The 20,118-nt window shown below is 40.5% G+C and overlaps 1 protein-coding gene across 1 annotated transcript; it reads right to left on the bottom strand.

Moving 5' to 3' along the window:
* Positions 1–3,712: 3,712 nt before the first annotated feature.
* Positions 3,713–18,720, bottom strand: NIPSNAP2 (nipsnap homolog 2). Its single transcript, XM_080374134.1, has 10 exons — positions 18,570–18,720; positions 14,122–14,261; positions 13,998–14,043; positions 11,069–11,163; positions 9,044–9,114; positions 8,500–8,640; positions 8,041–8,072; positions 6,647–6,741; positions 5,710–5,793; positions 3,713–4,908 (listed from the first exon to the last, which is right to left on the bottom strand). Exons 1-10 carry the CDS (start codon positions 18,653–18,655, stop codon positions 4,844–4,846), a joined length of 855 nt encoding a protein of 284 aa, XP_080230260.1. The 5' UTR covers positions 18,656–18,720; the 3' UTR covers positions 3,713–4,843.
* Positions 18,721–20,118: the final 1,398 nt, after the last annotated feature.

The raw sequence follows: 20,118 nt of genomic DNA, 5'->3' as shown, positions 1-20,118 counted from the left end.
ATAATGTAGTCTAAAAGATAAACAGTATAAGTACTTTCCATTCCAAGGAATCTCAGAACTAGGTTAAACAGTGAACAGATCGGTAGGAGATACTACGAAGTATCAGTGATTTCATTAAAATAAGGCTATAGGAGAACCCCAGATGTCACCTGTTGCTCAACGCCACTGTTACCCAACCCGCAGTCTGAAAGACACGAGATGCACGCAGATCTGAGATACATGCAATATTCATCTGTGTCCAAGAAGCCTATTTTAAGGTGATTCATACAGTGGTTCCCATACTTCATTAAAATACTTTAAATTCCCAAATGGTGATTTTGTAAAGCAGTCACACTGTTTACTTAAGTGTTACAATTACCGAACAATCCACCCCCATCAACCTACAACCTTTAAAAAACCCCAGTCTACCGATTAAAAACATACTGCGAAACTTACTCTCTGCCTCAAGTGTGGATCAACCACCCTCAAACTGCGCTAGAAATAAGTCTAACCTGTCCTAGTACTTCTCTGAGCTTCAGCAAAGGAATCCCAGTTCCGTAAGGATTTGTTTAGTGTGGCTGCAGCGTCTGATCCAAGTGGGCCTTTACACAGAAGACACTTGATACATGCTGCCTTTTTGTCAGCAAGTTCCTGACAACTCAACCGAGCGTCTTTTTAACCAGCTCTGCTGACACATCGCGGTACTGTTATTTCCCTGACTTACAAGCATCGCCTCTGGTAATGTGAAAAGCTTTACTAACGTTAAAATGTATGTCACATCTGCCACTTTCTTCCATCCACGTAACACCACCACACGAGAAATGACATGATTTGTCTTGGAAAAAAAAATCTACGCAGGCTCTTATCTTCTGGGTACTTAGGAATAGTCAGTCCCGGTATTTTTCTGGAAACGGAAGATTAGGCTGTGTGCTAATTCTCTTTCACCTCACCACGTATTTCATAGATAGGAAGAGAAATGAGCGATGTGCCTGCCTTCCAAATCTCGCACTGATAATCACACAGGAGCATCACAGTTTTTCATCACTTGCGCCAGATTTCCTTAATATAGTAACATTAAATCAAGGTGCAGTGAGAGAGCTCCTGTCCAATTGCTTAAGCATCACCAAGAATTAAAACAAATAACTGGTTCTGCCCATTCTGTGACACCATCAGAAAGGATACAGGGGCAAGAGGCATTAACAAAGCCCCAGCGAGGGTGACTGGCAGCACTCGGTGACACCGTCTTAACACTTCTGGCAAAAAACCTGAGGCAATAGTTGCCTGAAGTTACAACAGAGCACTTAAATACGAGGGAAGTAGAAGGGTTAAAAGAAAACAAATCCAGAAACAAACTATGGATGGCTTTTTAGAGAAAGGCAGACATATAAACAGCTATACTGAATATCATATACAGGGTTTAAAAAACTTCACAGAAGCCGAGACAGACAATAGCTGGCAGGCTGCTCACCAGAACCCGTCTGGGAGTATTGAAGATGATTGCTTTCAAGTTCTTCCTGAGAAAAATCTCAGCCAGCTCCGAGGGCAGCTCATATACAATCATGCTTTTGTTTAGTCAAGACGGCACGAGAAGGACAAGCATAAACTCCTTCTGCTCTCATTGTGTTCCTCTGCGATTCTGCTGTTTGTGTTTGTTTGCTGCAGTTTGCTAGTGAATTAAAAGGCCACTAAAAAAATATAAAATCCACGATCCAGCTAATCATCTCTAGCTACAGGCCCTGATCCTACCAAAGCCGTGCCATGCCTCACTTCCAGCATATGTAAATTCCCTAATGCCACAGCCAGAGGCCCGCGCGGGAGGCTCGGTCCCACGGAGATGTTAACATTCACAGCAGTGTCTTCTGCCAGTTTGAGCGCTATGGAAACACAGCGTCGTGCCAATGATTTCACAAGAGCTCTTTAGGTCTGACCGGTTTGAAAAAAAAACCACCACATATCACCCCCCTTCCAGTGGGCAAATATCAAGCCTGACCTCTAGCCCAGGAGGTACCAAAAGGATTACTTTACTTAGTGAGTGGGTAAGCTCTTTTGTCTGTAAAATACTGGGAAAAAATAGGAGGGAACAAAGCAGCACCAAGGAAATTTCCATGTTACAACCAAGCTACTGATTCACCTGAACATATCACACATCACAGTAGAGCAAAGTGTGGAGAGTAGCACGTGTCAGGCAAAGTAATACCTGGTCTTCAGCTCGGTCTCCCGACCAGGAGTGTGGGGAGGCACACCGCTTCACATCAAACCTTTTATTTTAATACGATTATTCAGTGAGGCAGGATCACTTTAACTTCTATATTCAATTTGCATGAGGGGACTTCTTTAAAGAACAGTTTGCAGTCTTTTCTAGGAAGGCTAAAGGACTACCAAACTTGAGTTTTGATTGTGTCTTCGTTACAGTGGAACAAGAATTGGTAATTACCAGAGACCCTTCCAGGCATCGTTCACTTTCCAGCCACTGGGAAGTGACCAGTTTGGAACTCTACAAATTCTGCTCTAAGAGATGCTGAAGTACTGCTAGTCAGAGGATGAAGGCAGACTTGGCCATGAAATTAAGAGGGAAAATCGCCAACAGTGTTCACAACAGGGGAAAACTAACTTCAGGAAGGGCTCAGGCAAAGGGAAGCAAGAAAAGATTGTCATTGCTTATTTACCTGCTGCGCTATGTCCGGTGAGTTCACACAGTTCTCTGTAACTAACAGGAACTAATCTCTCTCTGATGACAGCCAGAGCCTGAGTTTGAAGCTCAGAATGACAGGAGACATTCATAATACATTACAACAATGCTAGTGGGAATTCAGATCTTAGGTAGTGTGTAAAGACTGAAGAGACTTGTGCTGTACGATGTCACCCTGCAGAACATCCAGTTATTCCTTAGATTTCTTATGCATGCAGAACTTTGTCGTCCTTAGACAAGAGCTCTGCTGGACTGAATTTAATTCCTAGCGCTCCCGGCTGCAGGTACGGGCATAAGAACCCGCAAAATCCTCTAACTCCAAAAATGTTTTTCGCCTTTTGTCTCTGACAGAGATTGCTGGTGACAAGGGGTAAGTTACAAGAAATGTGGGAGGATACTAGGAGGAATAACAAGGACTGGAAGCCGATACTGTCATCCTTTTTTAACTTTTGCAGCTAAACAGTAGTCCCAAAAGTCTGCAAAAATGACAGCCCCAGATGACAGTGCTGTTTGTGACTGATTTCCAAGAAGGAACAGCTGAAACAACGTACATGGCCCGCTGAGTAAGCCAAGCTGAGAACTTTAAGCTAATATAGTGCAGTATTTTACTCAGTAAAATCCCATGATCGGTTGACAACAGGAAGAAAATATAAAACCAGACAAGAATCACATCAAATATTGACTTTGTTCAAGATGAAATGCAATCAAAGGCAAGAGTGCAGCATATTTCACATGAGAAGAAAAGAAGAAATCAGACCTGAAAAATTAAGCGTAATTTGTGGAGAAAAAACAAAAGGAAAAATATTTTGTATTTATCACCACAGCACTTCTGACCACTTAGCAAAATGGGATGTAATGGAGATACTGTAAATTCATTTTGGAGAAGGAGAGCAGAATACTGGGCAATGCTGTCCCTGACACAGACAAGTGACACTGGCTGACTAAGCTGAAATATCTATGCAATTATTCAAATTTTCCATAATAAACACTGGAAGATGAGATAGACCCCAGGTTGTGCAATACATATAAGGTGCCAGTAAAATGTGAAAATTAAAAGGATTTTATTGACTCATATGTTCTTCCTGAAAACTCGTTAAAATGTACAAACTGGACATTCAGTAACTGATTTGTACATTCTGTATGTTACACTGATTCTTGTAGCCACTTTAAAGAGAGGATATTATTTCACTTACAGGATGTTCACATCATTGCAGACACCAAAAGTGTTGATACATTCTAGTCTAAAAGTGAAACCAAAATAGAACTGGACATAATGGTACACCGCTTTATGCCAATCCTATTGACTCAACATGCGCCAGTTTCACACATCAATTCATTAAGTACCTACTGTACAAGTAGTGAAACACCTGACCAAGCATATGTCTGAAGTCATGACTGCTTATTAAATTAAACCCCTTTTCCTAGACTTCCAAGTTATTTGTAGAAACAAATGTCTTGAACCAAACTTGATGCCCTGCAGAATGTTCAGACGTCTTGTCAGTATCTCTTTGAAAACCATAGGTCACACTTCACAAACTTAATTTCAGGTGTAGGGATCTACACAAATGCGCGACTAGTTACAACAGGCTTCAGAGTCCTTGCAAAACAGAATGCCCTACTCTCTGTCCATAACCTCTCACCTGACAAACAGTATTATCCTCAATTAATGACTGCCTATTTGCAAATTTAGAGCTACTTACTGATTTCAGGCCTGCTAGAACAGCTAGGTGTATTTCAGAGCTGCCCGAGGGCTTTGCAGCTTCTCATTTCAGAACTCCCACGTTTGTTTTTAACACCTGATGCTACACGAAGGCCACCGCAACTGTAATGCTCCATCCTGCTGCTGTTACTGAACACTGGGCATCGCCTGTGTAGCAGAAGGTATTAAATACTGTATGTCACGTTTAACCTGAGCAGCTGTCTCGCAGAGGAACTCACAGATGTCTTTGTACTTATTTCAATTAACCAACCTTTTAACTAGAGTCCTATCTCTCTTTTTTTCCTGGTACAATCCCAAGAGCAAAAGGTCATTAGATTCTGAAGAAAAGAGGTCTCTTTTATAAGCTCAATACAGTACTTTTATATTTCAGACTATGATATACAATGTATACCATAAATTAATTTAAGACAAATACTTGTCACTTTATCTATGTAGGCACAAGTAAATCAGTGACTTTACTGAAGCGGAGAAATCTTCAATGGTATCATGATTCTGGACTCCATTTCCTGAATAAGGGGCACTGAAAAAAATTGAGACAGGGTTTAATTTCACTAACAGAGATCATGAGCAGTTCTGCACACTCGTTTTGAACAGATATTATTGTCTTCACATTACTCTCCTAGCTAGTGCATGCCAAGTCATCAGTAACCGCCAACATTCCTGTAACTGAGGCATAGCAGTGTTGAGAACAAGTGATTTTTTAATGTAATTTGCCTGCTCCTTTGAAGACAAGTATTTCCGTTTCACCATAATGAAAGTTATCTTACATTTTTCTGGTATCCTTCCTTTGAAATGTACCCTATGGAACCAAAATCTGACATGCTTAGCATACTTCTGTGACTTTTGTTATGAAAGCTATCTTTGATCTCAAAGATCTCCTGGCTTCTAGTTCCAAAGTCTAAATTCCCTTTTCAAAGGAATGCATTTAACAAGGCTCCCATATTTCATGAAATATCAGAGGCAATAATTTATTATAAATCTCACTATTGGCTCACTAGATTTTTTGGACACAAACTTAAGCATTTACACAAATCTGTTCTTCTACAGGAGAGATGCCTCTACAAAAATGTACTGTTAATGTAGCATTTTTTTAGAAATTAGGCAACGTTACCAAGTTTGTACAATCAAAATTCACCTTATGGCTTAGTAAAATGCCCCTTCTTTCCATTACAGTAGAAAAACTGACACACAGGTGCACGCACACCAGAGATGCAAAATTTTTTATCATGGAACAATACTGAACATTGAAAGTACTGAAGAACAAAAATGATGGCATGCACAAAAGTCTACCTCCAGCATTCCAACCAAGTTAATAGGTTACCTGTGTAATAGACTAGTTCATCCCAGCCAGGTTTATGCCACGCAGCATTCCTTATATCTTCTCTGGTTTGGAGATCTTTGTAAGCTGGTGAGGGAAAACAGCAAGCACAAAGCTTAGAAGTTAACTCCTTTCCCTTCTACACATGAATAACTCCCTTGAAAGTATTCTAGTGTGTAATTAGGAGGCTGAAAACACTGGGAAGGAAAGAAGTCAGAAGATCTTCTCCATAAAAAGGAAAAGCTCCCAAACCAACGCTAACAGAAGGAACTGGGGAAGACAGAGAATGTCTCACAGGTAAGACAGATAATGGAAATGGGTGAAGTTCTACATAAATGCTGTCAGATACCTAATGCTGGAATATTAATACTCTGAATTGTCAAGATATTAAGATAATACTTCATATTTTCTAAAATAAGTATTAGACAGTTTCTTCAAGCAGAAACAATCCTAATGTGTGAAAAGCAGCTAAGCATTTGTGGAGACTAACACGAAGAGAAATCCAAACCACCATGATGCAGTAATGTAAACAAATGCTCGACTTTCCTTTTTGTAGGTGTGGTATATGTGAAGCTTGAAACTAAACTGTAAAAATCTGACTTCAGAATGAAGGGGGATGGAGAAAAGAGATGGCAGGACATGGCTTGGCATGCTTATGTTACTGAAAGCAAACAAGCAATGCCTAGTAAGAAAGGGCTATGAGGAACTTTGATGTAAACAGAACAAACCATGAAATGTTCACTTATGCTTGCTTGTTTGAAGAATAGTCACCTACACTAAAAATTAAGAAAATCAACACTGTTGATGTGAAACAAAAAAAAAAACCAAACCCTTTTTAAGACATTCCCTTTGCCTTTTGTAAAAACCTTGTGTCCTGGGCAACATCAGCAGTCTGTTAGGGGCTGAGTTAGTGAGAAAAAAGCAGAGAACACAAATTTACCCCAAAGGTGATGAACCATATACAGCTGTCCAATTTGTGAGAAAAATCCTCCAACTGCTTCATTATTATCCTGTCGGAAACGAATTGCACGAGCCCTACAGAAGAGCACAGCAGACATTAAAAATGACAGATCTGGTAGGAAATAAGTAACAATTGGAAGGAAAACAGAGTTGAAAGGAAGCCGATATGCCATTTGCATTTGCAGTACACTTCAGCAATTAAAAATAAGAAAAAAATATGCAATACACTGATTTTCAGCACTAAGTAATTAAAATACAGCTATGTATCTTGTTAGAATGAGTTAAAATTGGAGTGCTACAGTTTCACTAGACTGCATTAATCACTCTCCAACAAAAGATTCAGCACAAAGATAATTGCTGGAACAGTGCAAAGTGGCACACCATTTTTATAGCAGGTTGTTCTAAAACTAAGTCCTTGAGTTTCAACTAGATTGTCGTTGCCACATTCATTAACCACAGATTTTGTGGCAGTGGAATACAACTTTCTTATTCACACAGACCTTTGCTATGCAGCTGTCCTATGCAACACTCCATCATTTGCTGTGTAAATAAAACCAATGTTGCTCTTAACTATAAATCTGCTGAATCTGCCCAAACAAACTGGCTACCACTATAGATATGCCTATTTTATAAAAATTCTAAATTTGATTTACTATATTCAAACTACTGTGATTAAATAAATCGTATCAATGACAATGACCTGTCTAAAAATCCGAGTCCTCATCTTTGTCAAAATAATTTAAAATACTATCAACCATTAGAACTGCAAGGACAGTGAATGTAAATTGCAAGAAACTTACACTGGCTTTAAATAAGACAAAATCAGAAGCATGCACTCAAAAGAAGACTGTTTCAAATTACTTTAAACTATGTATTAAAATACAAATGTGCTGCCCAATAGCTTTTCAAGAAGCAACTTGACTTTTAAAGATTAAAAGACCCAAGATTTAACCCATTTAAACTCAGTCAGCTTCTACTGGTCTTGGGGAAGTTGTGAAAGATCAACATAGTCTCAAGGAGTTAACTGCCACCCTTCACTAAGCAGTTCTTTCTGCTCAATGTAAATGGTTTCTGATACAGGACAGCAAACAGAGAGGGTTACGTGAAGGAAAGCCAAACCACAGAGGCCACAATGTTGTTTGCACACAGAATTCCTCTTTCTTTCCTGAAAGGATAAATTAAGGGTCAAAGAACTATTTTCCAATGTTTTTTTACATTTGTATAGTTTTACAAAGAGCAAAGTTGCGTAACTACAGAAGCAGGCCATTAACTTGGTGATTGAAATGCTTTGGGACCGTTCTGCCACCTCCACTTTATGGTTTTTAAACATACATCTCTCAAATAAGAGAATGCAAGTGCTAAAGCAACACTTACCAGTAATTTCCCCACTCAATCATTGTTCCGGGCTACAAAAATAAAACAGACTGTTACAACTGTAGTTTAAAGAAAGTTAGATTACTTGGGCAGTTTTCACAACATTTATGTATGGAAAACACTATGTATTAACAAAGTAACTTCCTGCAAGTGATAAGCATATTACAATAATCTGTAATTACTCCGTTTACCTACTGTATTACTTCTCAGTCATTTGCCTGAAGTTTCCTTCAAATGAAAACAGGGTTTTCAGCCCTGCAGGTATTAGTATCTTGTTGGAGCCTGCCTTCATTTTGGACCCCACACTTTGAGAGCAACAATGATTCAGACATCAGCGTTTATAAGAACCAGATTTTTAAGATGAGGTCTGTTTTCCATCTACATTGCATATACATGCTTTGAACATTTTACAACAGCATAGAGCTAAAAAAAAAACCAAAAAGAAAAATTTAAACTTACTCTAAGTTGATAGGATCTCAATTCATAAATATTAGGCCCCTCTCTGGGAACAGGTTCATTCCAGAAACTGAACTCCAACAAGAGTTGGTTCTTGCGCGAGAGAAGCATGTTACCTCTTTCTTTGCGAAACTCTGTGAATTCCTAAAAACCAATGTGATCACTGTCAAACTTTGTATTATGTTTCAACAACAAAAAGCATTATACCATATGGTGGCTCAGACTTTCTTTTTTAATGCTATCTTGGGGTTTCGGGACATTGTAATCCTTTTAATTGTAAAGGCATCTAAATTCTCCTGCCATATTTGAAAAATTCAAGTGGCATATTTACACGGTCCCAAGTGTAAATGTTTCAAAAGTATTCAGGTATTGAAGCTCAGTATTTCTGAATACGAGAATAAACCCTTTTCCAAAGAGGTTTCAAAGTTTGTACAGGAAGCAATGAGATATTGAAGTAAAAGCAGATATTCAAATGTGCAGTTTTTTGCTCTCACTGTTCTCTGTTCTCAGTAAAATAACCAGTTCTAACAAAACCAATGCATTCTACCTTATTTTGACGGAGTTTGCTCATGACCTCATTGAGAGCTGGATAGCCTCCCTCATATCTCCACAGATGAACTGAAACAGAAAAAAGGAAGTTTTTTCAGGGATGTCACAGACCAGTGCTAAATCTTATGGAATATCACAGTATAAAATGCTCCTCACACTACAGAATTATACAAAAATAGAAATCAGGTAACAGGTTTAAAAATAGATTTTCATTAAAGAAAGCACTACACATTTGAACATTTTAAGAATAATGGAATCATCAGCTTTTTAGAAAGGGTTCTTCTCTTGGAAAATTTTGCAATCTACTTTGAAGCTAACAGGGAAATTCCTGAATGGACTTTTTGTTGCCATGCTAGTAAGATGTGATGACTGCATGACTGTAGTTAAAACTGAGATTCAATCTAAGAGGATGACTTAATTAAAAAAATGTGGTTTATACTAATTTCATCTAAGAGCAATAGAGGGGTAGACTTTTTAATTCAGTAAATTACTCAAGCACAAAGAGCAGCACACTTTCTGTAAGACAGGAAAAATGATGCAAATGTTACTTTTGAGGTAAACATTACATTAAAAAAAGCATAAGGTATCGGAACATGCTAGAATTGTTACATTTGTTAGGATTTTCCCCATAAAAACAATTTCAGAACAGGTATCTACAATTGCATTTTTTCAAAGCATTCCCTCTTTAATGAATCATAATAAATCCCTTTAATAAATCATAACAAGATTTATTTACAAGCACTTAATATAGCAAGGGAACAATATTTCACTTCAAAGAATCACAAAAGATGTTTTCTCTCCTCTAAAGCAGTCCTGTGCCTTTTTCAGGACAGCGAACTAGAGACTAATTTAAGGCACTTCACTATGATAGCAGATTCAACCACAGCTTCTGCTGTCTTTTCTCCAGGGCAAATTTGATACAGCCTCTAACTGATGAGCCATTAACTCAGCACGGGCACAAGTACTGAACAAGTCAAACCCCCATAATCTGCTTTATCGCACTGCTAGAACTGTTGCAACAGCATTTTCAAGGCAGGCTATAGATGCAATTACAGATACAGTCTGTGTTAATATGTTTCACAAGCAATGAGACTTGGCTAAGGTATTCTCACTTCCATTGTCTTCATTCTCCAATTTCTCTTCAACTTTTAGAATTGTTTCTCAGACACTGTTTGGTTTATCTACTGTTACTGCTTTGCATTTATTCAGTGTCAATACTGCAATATGGTGTGAATGCAGGAAAAATTAATGTGTATGTGAGTATAATTTTCAGTAATGAAGCAATGACACTGATAGTAGCTATCACAGCTCTCACAATGGAGCTATGTGACAAATATCAGTACACCACTGTATTTGTGGCTTCCCATTCCCTCAATTTCCCAGAGCCCTGGCAATTTTTCAGGTTTTCTCTCGGCACTAGACTGTGTAGTAACCTCTATACAGCTCTTCAGTAATTCCTAGTTCCAATATATTTTCAATCTGCATAGTTAGGCAGTACCCTTATATGAATATGAACAGAAATATATTTCTTTCCTTCAGTAAAGGCCCAGCTTATTGAGTTTACAATGCAACATTTCTTCAGATGGCGTGAATAATTTGCATTTCATTACAGTATGAGAGTCTGAGTAAAGCTTTTATACTGGCCAATGCAAAATAAACTCTGTCTTTGTAAGCCTTTGCCTTTACACCAAATATGTAGGAATAGGATCTGTGCCCACAAAATATTACAGGACCACATTTTACAAGCATTTCCCCAAACTGTTAAATCTACCACCTAGAAAACATGAAGGTGTAGTAATAATAGGACAGATTTTAGGAATTAATGTTTTACTGCCAAACTCCACAAGACAAAAAGCAAACACTGTAAATGTTAATATGACTACTGATAATTGATGCACACACACCCTCACTGTGTACATTGCTAAAGGTTTACTGTCAACAGAGATGATTTAAAGAGAAGAAACCTGCCAAGCACACGTTTCACTTGTATGGTTTTACATTCTGTTGTACTTCTATCTCCTACCAGCCTGATCTTGCTCTCCGTACCACGTGTTCCAAGTCCCCACCAGTGCACATGGGTAGTGTTTTTCTTCATGAATCTTTGGCAGCACCTCTTGACTTGAAAACAAGGAATACAGACACTATGTTGCATTTCCTCCAGGGAGGCTACAGTTGATATGTATAACAAATCACCACACGTTTATCATTATGGTACGAAAATTCACAAGCTCTACTTTTCAGAAGAGAAAGCTGAAATACAAAAATCTGCTATACAGGGGAAAGATAGCGACACTACTACGAAAAATTAAGGCATGTGTTACCATTTCTTATGACTGTATGACAAATACACAGCATGGTAGAATTCTTTAGGTGCAATAAATTATGTCTATCCCTGAAAAGGTTATCCAACACATTAGGAAAATAAATATTGGGATGTCTCCCTTACAGAAAACGTAACCTAACTACATGGGTGATTTGCTTTAGGAAAAGCTTTTTATCAAGGGAGGCAAAATACACAAAAATAGGAAAGGTCAGTCTTCTGTACATGTTACAATGCTATTAATTCTGTTGAGCTGAATGAATAAAACCAAGTATTTTGATAGATCAGACAATGACTGTACCTCATAGCATGCAGCCTTACTGCTTTCTACCATTTCAGAAAATGATCTTACTTTGATACAACTTACCCATTAGAGCATACAGCTAAACTGCCTTAAAAATACCTCCAACAAAAAATTTGTTTGACTATTTCCAGTATTTCTAACATTTTTTCAAACTTTATAAAAAAATTTTGAAAAATGGCCTACATTAGCACTAGGAAATGAAGTTTTACTGATTGCTGACTCGGTTAAGACAGCTTTCATTGCACTGTACTTTGATGAATAAGTCAATCAGTCTGGTTGAACTTCACTTTTTAATATTTTTCCCTGAGTAATTACCCCTTGTTACTCAGTTTAGCTCATAGGCAATGAGTCTCTGCACAATATCATATAATAGGAAGTTGGTTGGTCTTGGGCTGAGAGTCATTAGATAAGTTTTCTTCTTGATTCTGCCACTGACTTTCTAGAAAACCTTGAGCAAATCTTATTACCAATTTGTGCCTCAAGATTTCTCACTATTGTAAATAATATGATAGAATGACTCTCCAAGGATGTTTTCAAGGATGTTTCACCATCAGTTCCATTTTACAAAGCATAATGACATCCTAGAAAGGCAGCTTTAAACAGAAATGTTAAATTATTCAACTCTAAAATAGATTTTGCTGCAAATTATAGAAAAAAATGCCCACAGAATACCTTATGAAGACCATCTTTTTTCTTTTTTAAAAATACCTGTTCCTAATTCTTCAGAAGGTGTCATTAACCACAGTGAGTCATGAAATACTGTCATTATTGTCTTCATTACATTATTTCTTTATTAATACACGATGACTAATCCTTACTTTGATCTGATACAGAATAAGGAATTAACCTGTTCATCTTTCATTTAGGGAGAGGAAGAAAGAAAGTTCAGAGAGGCTTTGGTTTTTTTATTACTCCATTCTTAAGTTTTCACCTCCCCTGGAAAACTTAAGTTTGCTTTGGTTTGAAAATAATACATTTAACCACATATATGTCATCTGATTGCTGTCAGCAGTTTCTTTTTTTGCTATTGTCTCTCTCCTTTTAAATAAAAGCCGCTGCTTTCACTCAACGTTTAGGTAGCTCATGAGATAACACTGAGAAGCGGTTCCCTGTCTTGTATAATTGGACATGTTTATATTAAGCTTTTAAACAGAAAGCTGGTTGAATGCTAATTGTGCTTCTCAGTGTATTTATTTTTTTAAACAAAAAACCTAAAAATACCTTATGATTGAACATTATTCTAGTGAATTTCTGTGTTTGTATAGCCAGGAAACCAGTTCTGGGTTATCTAGCCCCATTTCAAAACTGAACACATGAAGGCACAAAGGTGCTGGATGACCCATTCATGGCTGTACAGCCAATCAGTAACACAGCTGAGGACATAAACTGGGAGCTGTGAACTTCATCCCCACCCGCCAACCCAGCTGGTGTTCTCACCAATACACCACACTTAAAATATTGGTTGTAGTAGGGTATCGTTACACTGTGAATGTTTTATTTAACTGACAAGATGATCACTGTCAGTGAGAAAGCACTGCCATTTTAAAACATGTGAGGCTCACTACATTTCCAAATTTAAACATACAGTTCTTGAAAAGGCAGCTGTTCTGGCTCCAGAGGATTACATAGGCAGAACAGAACTAAAATTCCTACAATTTCATCCTTAAAGTAGCAAATTTAGAAAGTTACTAATTCATACATTTTATAAAGCTGTAACTTTTTGGAAAACCTCTAACAGTGCTCCCTTTGCAAAGATCCTTTCCAAGGATTTGCATAGCTCTTTAAGAGTAGGTATCAGTAACATTACTTTTGTAGAAGGATACAGAGAAGTCAACCCCGGGTTTTTAAAATCTCTTCAGAGTTATACTTCAATTTAATATTGGCATGTAGTTTTACTTACTCGTGATCTCTCCCTTTCCTTCCTGTATGCAGACAATAACCACCCTGAACACATTCCTCCGTGGCAGCTGGAGTGGGACATGCCAGCATACTGGATCTACCCGCACAGACCAGCAATTGTAAGACAACTAAGGGAAGGGGGGAGGCTGTTCCAACAAACGTCACTGATGTTTTCACAACAGGCATCACCCTAATCAGCAGCTTAGAAGAATGACACCTCCAAGAGGGAAGGCAGGGGGTGAACTGAGTGACATATCTTTTGCCATCTCTCTACAAGAATAGTATGTTCTATTGAACACCATATCCTGAAAGTAAACCCAGAATTTTTTCCACCTCCCCTCTAAATAATTACGTTATTTGCCAATTTTCAGAACAGCTTGTGATCAAATCAACATGTCTAAAATGTGAAAACATAATAGGCACACTTACCAAAGCTTGTTGTAGGCATCTAGACATTCTGGTTTTACATTGTGAACTGAAACAACAACATTACGTGAGAAATGCAGGAATAGAATAAAGAAATGGTAATGTTAAATATAAAAATATCACTCACTCTGTAGTTTATACAGACTGCTGGTCTCTCTTTTGGCTAGAAGGTTGGAGTGAGCATCTTTCCTTGGATCGACTTTGCGAACAAATAGCGATTTTAACCAACTGTCTTCGCGAGGTCTGCTAGCTGAAGATACCAGCCCCCTACACATTAACAAGTACATTATACTGTCACTGAGCGTGTCTTGAAAATGCCCACAATGGAGGGAAGATAGGTGCAATCAAGTTTAATGCAAACGGTATCATAACACACAGTTACATATACGTCTGTTACTAAAACTTTCCCCTGAGCCACCTCCTAGCAAGGTATAAGAGTTCTTTCCCCACTGAGATTCACCCTCTCACAAATCATTTTACTAGATACAGAGTTTAACAGTTAACCATACAGTATCCTTTATTGGATATTTACAATATTCAATTCTTTGTGCACATGGCAGAGAATGAGGCTGCTTTTGCTGCCTATTTATCTTCTTTTTCATCAAGTGTCTTTGATGAGGCTAGGTCAAGGCTAGGTCTGTTCTGATGTACACAGACTAGTGAAAAAGAACAAAAAGACAGCGTGCATAAGGAAAAATCTGTGCAGCGTAAATAGGAAAGTAACTGCCATATGTTCCTGCGTTGCTTAAATAGAACTCTAAAACAGGAGAAGTTTAACAGCACATCTTTCAAGAGGAAAAAATACAACAAAAGTCTAATTTGGGAAAAATTATGAGTGGAAGGAAACAAACAGCCTGCAAATATTTCAAGTCCAAATTCCGGCAACTGTACTACATAGGGGTACAGATCCACATTTTTTGTCCAACATTCACCATTCCCCTTTCTTTGAAAGATAAGAATTTTACCATCTATCTAATCTTCATGCAGTTTCTGCAAGTGCACTTCCAAAATAATACTGCTTCTCTTTACACCAGAGCACACAAAACATTACAATTGATAACTGTGCTTTTTAAAAATGATGTGTTAAAGGAATCATTCTTCTCTTTTCCAGCTGACAGAAGACCTCTCAATCACCAAAAATTGTGCAGAAGGACAAGAAAGCTGATGTATTTAACTGATTCTCTAGAATGTGTGACAGGGGACCCCAAGCTCAAATGTTTTTTCTTCTTTCTCTTAAGAAGCACTTCCTTCAATTGGCTTCTTTTTGATATGGGGTTTCTGCTGAAGTACTAAAATATTTCTCTCTGACATACTAAAAATGGGGCATTGGAAATTTAAACCTCTTCCTGCCTCAGAAGTCAGCTTTTCACCCTTAATTACTGACTAGAGATCCAGCAGACAGCTATCAATCCTCAGCTATAAAGCTGTCTTCCAGATATTAAAGTTTGTGACAAGCATTCAAGGAAAAAAAAATGGGGAAAGAAAATCTCAACCTCCTTTGGGAATAATATCTTCCATGAACACGTCTGCCAGTATTACACAAAAGTAGTTCGCACTAGCAGTGTTTTTCAACAATCAATCTTTTAGTCTCAGTGTCTGAAGATAACATAATGAACTGGTTCACCCTGTGGAAACAGGACAGAGGAAAGGAAAAGTATTTCATAGTAGAGAAACAATAACAACCAGAAGAACAACTGCAGCTGAGATGACTGTCAGTGTTAAGAACTAATTAGTAAATATCTTATCAGAGTATTGAAAATGATGCATTCTTTGGCCCTAGGTGAACACACAGCCATGTTGCCGTGCTGAAAGCTAAGCAGCTGTTCCTGAGTACAAGCATTGAAAAGGGCATTCCACGATAAGGCTGTTGCTAGAACAGAGGGTACGAAGCTGCCTGGAGCAGACATATCTCTGATCTCAGCCAGAGGAGGTGATGCACAGGTGACTGCAGTTGTGATGTCACACCTGTATCAGGTGCCACAGAAGCACAAACTGTCCCAGATGATAGGGGGTAAATCTCACCTAATAAATCCAAGTTGTTTCCAAAAGCTCCCTTAAAGTAAGCACTAATGCTCACTGGCTCTACAAGACAGAACTCAGCCCCAGTTTTGCAGCGCTCATTTTTTCAACTCAGATATGTAAATATGACCATTTCTTCCCCTTCATTAAATGGAGTTGGTAAACTAATACTTAGAGCATTCTTCTAAAAGGATTACTGCTTGCAGCAAATTTTGAAGATGAGAAAGACAAATGATCATGATGCTTTTTTTGTGAACCAGCTTTATCAGCAGCAAAAGTAAGCTGAAGTTATGGAGATAATACTGAAAAGCAAATTCCTTTGCTCATTAGGACAGTCTTGTGACTTGATTGTTAAACTGCTCCGAAACCAGAGGTATATTTAATTTTCAATACAGTAAAATGAGTAATACTTTACATTATGTAAAATCTTGCCAGCAATTGTAAAGTTCCTCATGAACAAGGACTAACAAATCATGACTATCCATCTCAACATACACTTGTAATAAAGAATGGTAACCGCTGAAGTGCACCCAACGTGAGATCCTAGGGCTTTATTTTTAATCCATATCCTCAGAGAAGTCATACACTACTGGTGTCATTCTATACACCCACAAATCAAGGAGCTCTGAGCTGGTTACTGGTTCACTTGTGTGGGCAATACGTACCCAAGATTAGCTCTGGAAGCGTAGAGACTAAATTCATGTCTTTGGACTGCCAGTTGGGAGCACCAACCACAAATTACTTCAAAACTAATCCATCATCCAAAAGATCTACTTTTAACTAACTTCTTAACATTATGCCCCACAACATTATAATACATGCTCCAAGTATAACAGGTATCAGATCCAAATTGTTCCAAAATCCAAATATCACTAATGAAAATGTAAATATGCACATAGAATGAATACAGACACACTATATGGAATTACCATCACACTTCACAATTTTTTTTTCCAGGAACAATACTGATTAAAGAGAGTTTTCATTCAATCTTTTAAGGCACTGATTGACTTTGCTAGCAAGTTCTTATCCTAGAAATGTAAACTATAGGCTTAGCTTTCTTGCTACAAAGACTGGACTATGAACACAAAAGGATTACACTGCATAGCTTGCTTTTATTGGATTAAAAATGATGGTGAAAACACTTCTAACCCATTCAGCTTATGCTTTAGCACAAAATATAAACTGGGTGGGAGACATCAGGTCAAATATTTAGAGTTTGTAGTAACCCATGTCTGCCTGGAAAAGAAAGAAAAAGAACTTGTCTATAATTGACAGGTTTTGATCTGTGGTCTAAACTATGTTTATTTGAAACAAAAAAAAAAACCCACAACCTAAAACATGCACATAAAATCTGACAACAGTCTCCACAACTCTCCCCGTTCCTGCTTTAAACAGTTGCTTGCAGCGATGCCTTAGTCTTGCACCATCCTTGCACCGTTAAGTGATGCCTTAGCTGCCCATTCTGATGCTTGAGAGAGCAGCTTTCCATGAATCCAAGGAAGGGAGGAAAAAAACATGTGTATCTTTCCCAGATCGGACGTGTCTGTGTCTCCAGCACCCAGGGAGCATGCGTGTCCGCTTTCTACACCCAAGACACACATGTGCACACCTGTGCCCTGAGAGGTGGGTGGGTGGGGGTGTGTGTGGGGGTGTGTGTCTGTCCGTGTGTGTGTGTACACTCTTGCCACCCAACAGCTGCGCATGTGCCTGGCCCTTCACACATCAAACACGGGGGTGTGCAAATGCCTGCACCCCTAAACTTGATGGATGTGCCTGTGCCTGTACCCTGACACCTGGGGGCTGTACGTATGTGCACAAGCCCCCCAGCTCCTAAAAGAAGCATGAGCACATGTGCCCCGATAGCCAAGGGGTGCACGGACATGCCGGAGCCCATGTGTAGCTGTGCATGGTGATGACAGGGAGATGCCTGGGGTGGGGGCACAGGGAGCTCGGGCCGGGGCGCAGCCTGGCACCCTGCGCACCCAGCAGCCATGCCCCCCGACACCAGAGGGCACGGGAGGCGGGGTGGCCACGCACCCTGTTGCTTGGTGGAGCTGGGATGCGGGGCAGCTGTAGGCTGTGACCCTGAGGGTTATGTGGGTGCAGAGCCTACATACACCCCGCCCGCAGCAATACGGGCGGGCAGGGTGGCCGTGCCCCCCCCTGCGCGGTGGGGGGGCCGTGCGGCCTGGGCCCGGGGGCAGGCGGCTGGGGGGCACCCGGCCCCGGCGGGGCAGGCCGAGGGGCGGCGCGGCCATCGCCCCCACCCAGGGGCGGCCTTGCAGGAGGGAAGGGAAGGGGCTGGCCTTGTGGCCCATGACCTTGAGGGACACCCCGAGAGGGGCGCACTCCCCGCCCTACGGGAGGGCCGCGGGCCCGGCCCGTCAGCTGTCCGGGCGAGTGGGCGCCATTTCCAGTCAGTAAAAGGAGGGGTGGGGGGGGGTGGGGGGTGAGCCTAGGCGGCGGGACGAGGGGAAGCGCGGGCGGCGCCGGCTCCGTCTCCAGCCTCCCTCGGCGGCCCTCTCCCGCCCGCCTCACCCCCTCAGGGCTCACCTGAGGGCCAGCCCGCCGCCGGGCGGGAGACGCGGTACGGCGCTGGCTCCCGCCAGGCTCCACCGCAGCAGCACTCGCGCCGCCATCTTGCTCCGGCCGCCTCCCTCCTGGGCCGGGGGGGGGGGGGTGGGGGGGGTGGGGGGGGTGGTAAGCTGAGCGCTGCAGCGCCGCCGCCGGACGCGAGGGGCGCACCGCCTGGGGGGGAGGGGGGGCGGCCTCAGGCCACACCCCCGGGGCGCGCGCCGGGGCGCATGCGCGGCTGCCCCCGGCCGGGGCGCCCTTTCCCACTCCGGGCTGCTGTGTTTCGGGGATGACCTAGCCCCGGGTTTGGGGGTCGCCTGGGAAAGCACCGAGAGTCACCTGCGAAGGTGTGTGTGTTCTCCTGCAAGGCCCCGCCTCGCCCACACCTGGCCGTGAGGTTTTCTTCATGAGCTGTCCAATTCTGCCAAACTGGTGGTGCGTGCTAGCACCAAATCTTTAAATAACTTGAATTTATGAATAAATTTCTCATTAGGCTAGTAGTTAAAGGCCAGTTCTGAAAGCAGCTAGCTAATGAGCACAGAAAACAACTTACTGAGCAAGCCTTACCTGTCTACATTCTATATTTCTATACAGAATTCTAAATTCTATAAAATTCATATTGCATCGTTGCAGTTTCCATTGCATTTTATGATTTTTTTTCTATCAGCACTGTGTGAGAAGGCAGCAGAGGCTAGCACCTGCAACGTGCTTTAACATCAGTGAAGTACAATGTTTGTGACGCCTCTTTAAAAACCAGTTTAACCTGCAATTGTCATCATTCTTTCCAGAACAAGTTACACTTCAGACTATGTATATTTAATCACACTTTGATCTGACAGCATGCTGAGCTCTCCAGCGACCCTCTCAGAGGCTACTTTTAAACTGAAAAAAAAAAAAGCATTGTGATAAACAAGAAATTTGCACAGCTACTCAAGAAAAATCACAGCAAATACAGGGAAAGACTATTGACTCCCCCCATTAGATGCAGATGCAACTCATTCACCAAACAGGAAACTTTTTCTACTTCTTACATTACATGTCTAGTTATTAGAACACTCATATCTCAAGTACTGTTGGTCAAGCTTCTTTACTGCCTGCTTGGGTAAAATTTAAGTCTATTGCCTACAGCCCAGGGCCACGTGCTAGCCTCTGTGTGATTTCTCTCAATCTCTGCTAGGGATGGAGTGTCACATTCTACATTCACTGGAACAGGAGTCAGAGCCCAGGTTTCCTTCCACTTCAATGATTGGCCAGCTACAAAGTAATTTACATAAACCTTAACCACTTCAACACACACATGAACAAAAATAACCCACAGCCATAAGTTTAAGACACTTCCTCAAAGTCTGAGACCACTTTCACATTATTTACACAGAGACATTTGAACCAAGGTGCCTTGATCCGATGTGCAGGACAGTACTTGAGGACTAGCATTCAGAGAGCTGTACTTTTTGTTTGAAGCACGGAAGTTTAAATTTCTCATTCTTCCTGATCCAAATAATTTGCTGAGTTCAGTCAGACTTTGTTA

This window comes from Falco punctatus, assembly GCF_963210335.1.
Source record: "Falco punctatus genome assembly, chromosome: 1".
NCBI classification, from domain to species: Eukaryota; Metazoa; Chordata; class Aves; order Falconiformes; family Falconidae; genus Falco; species Falco punctatus.
This window is presented reverse-complemented; position numbering and strand designations above follow the sequence as displayed.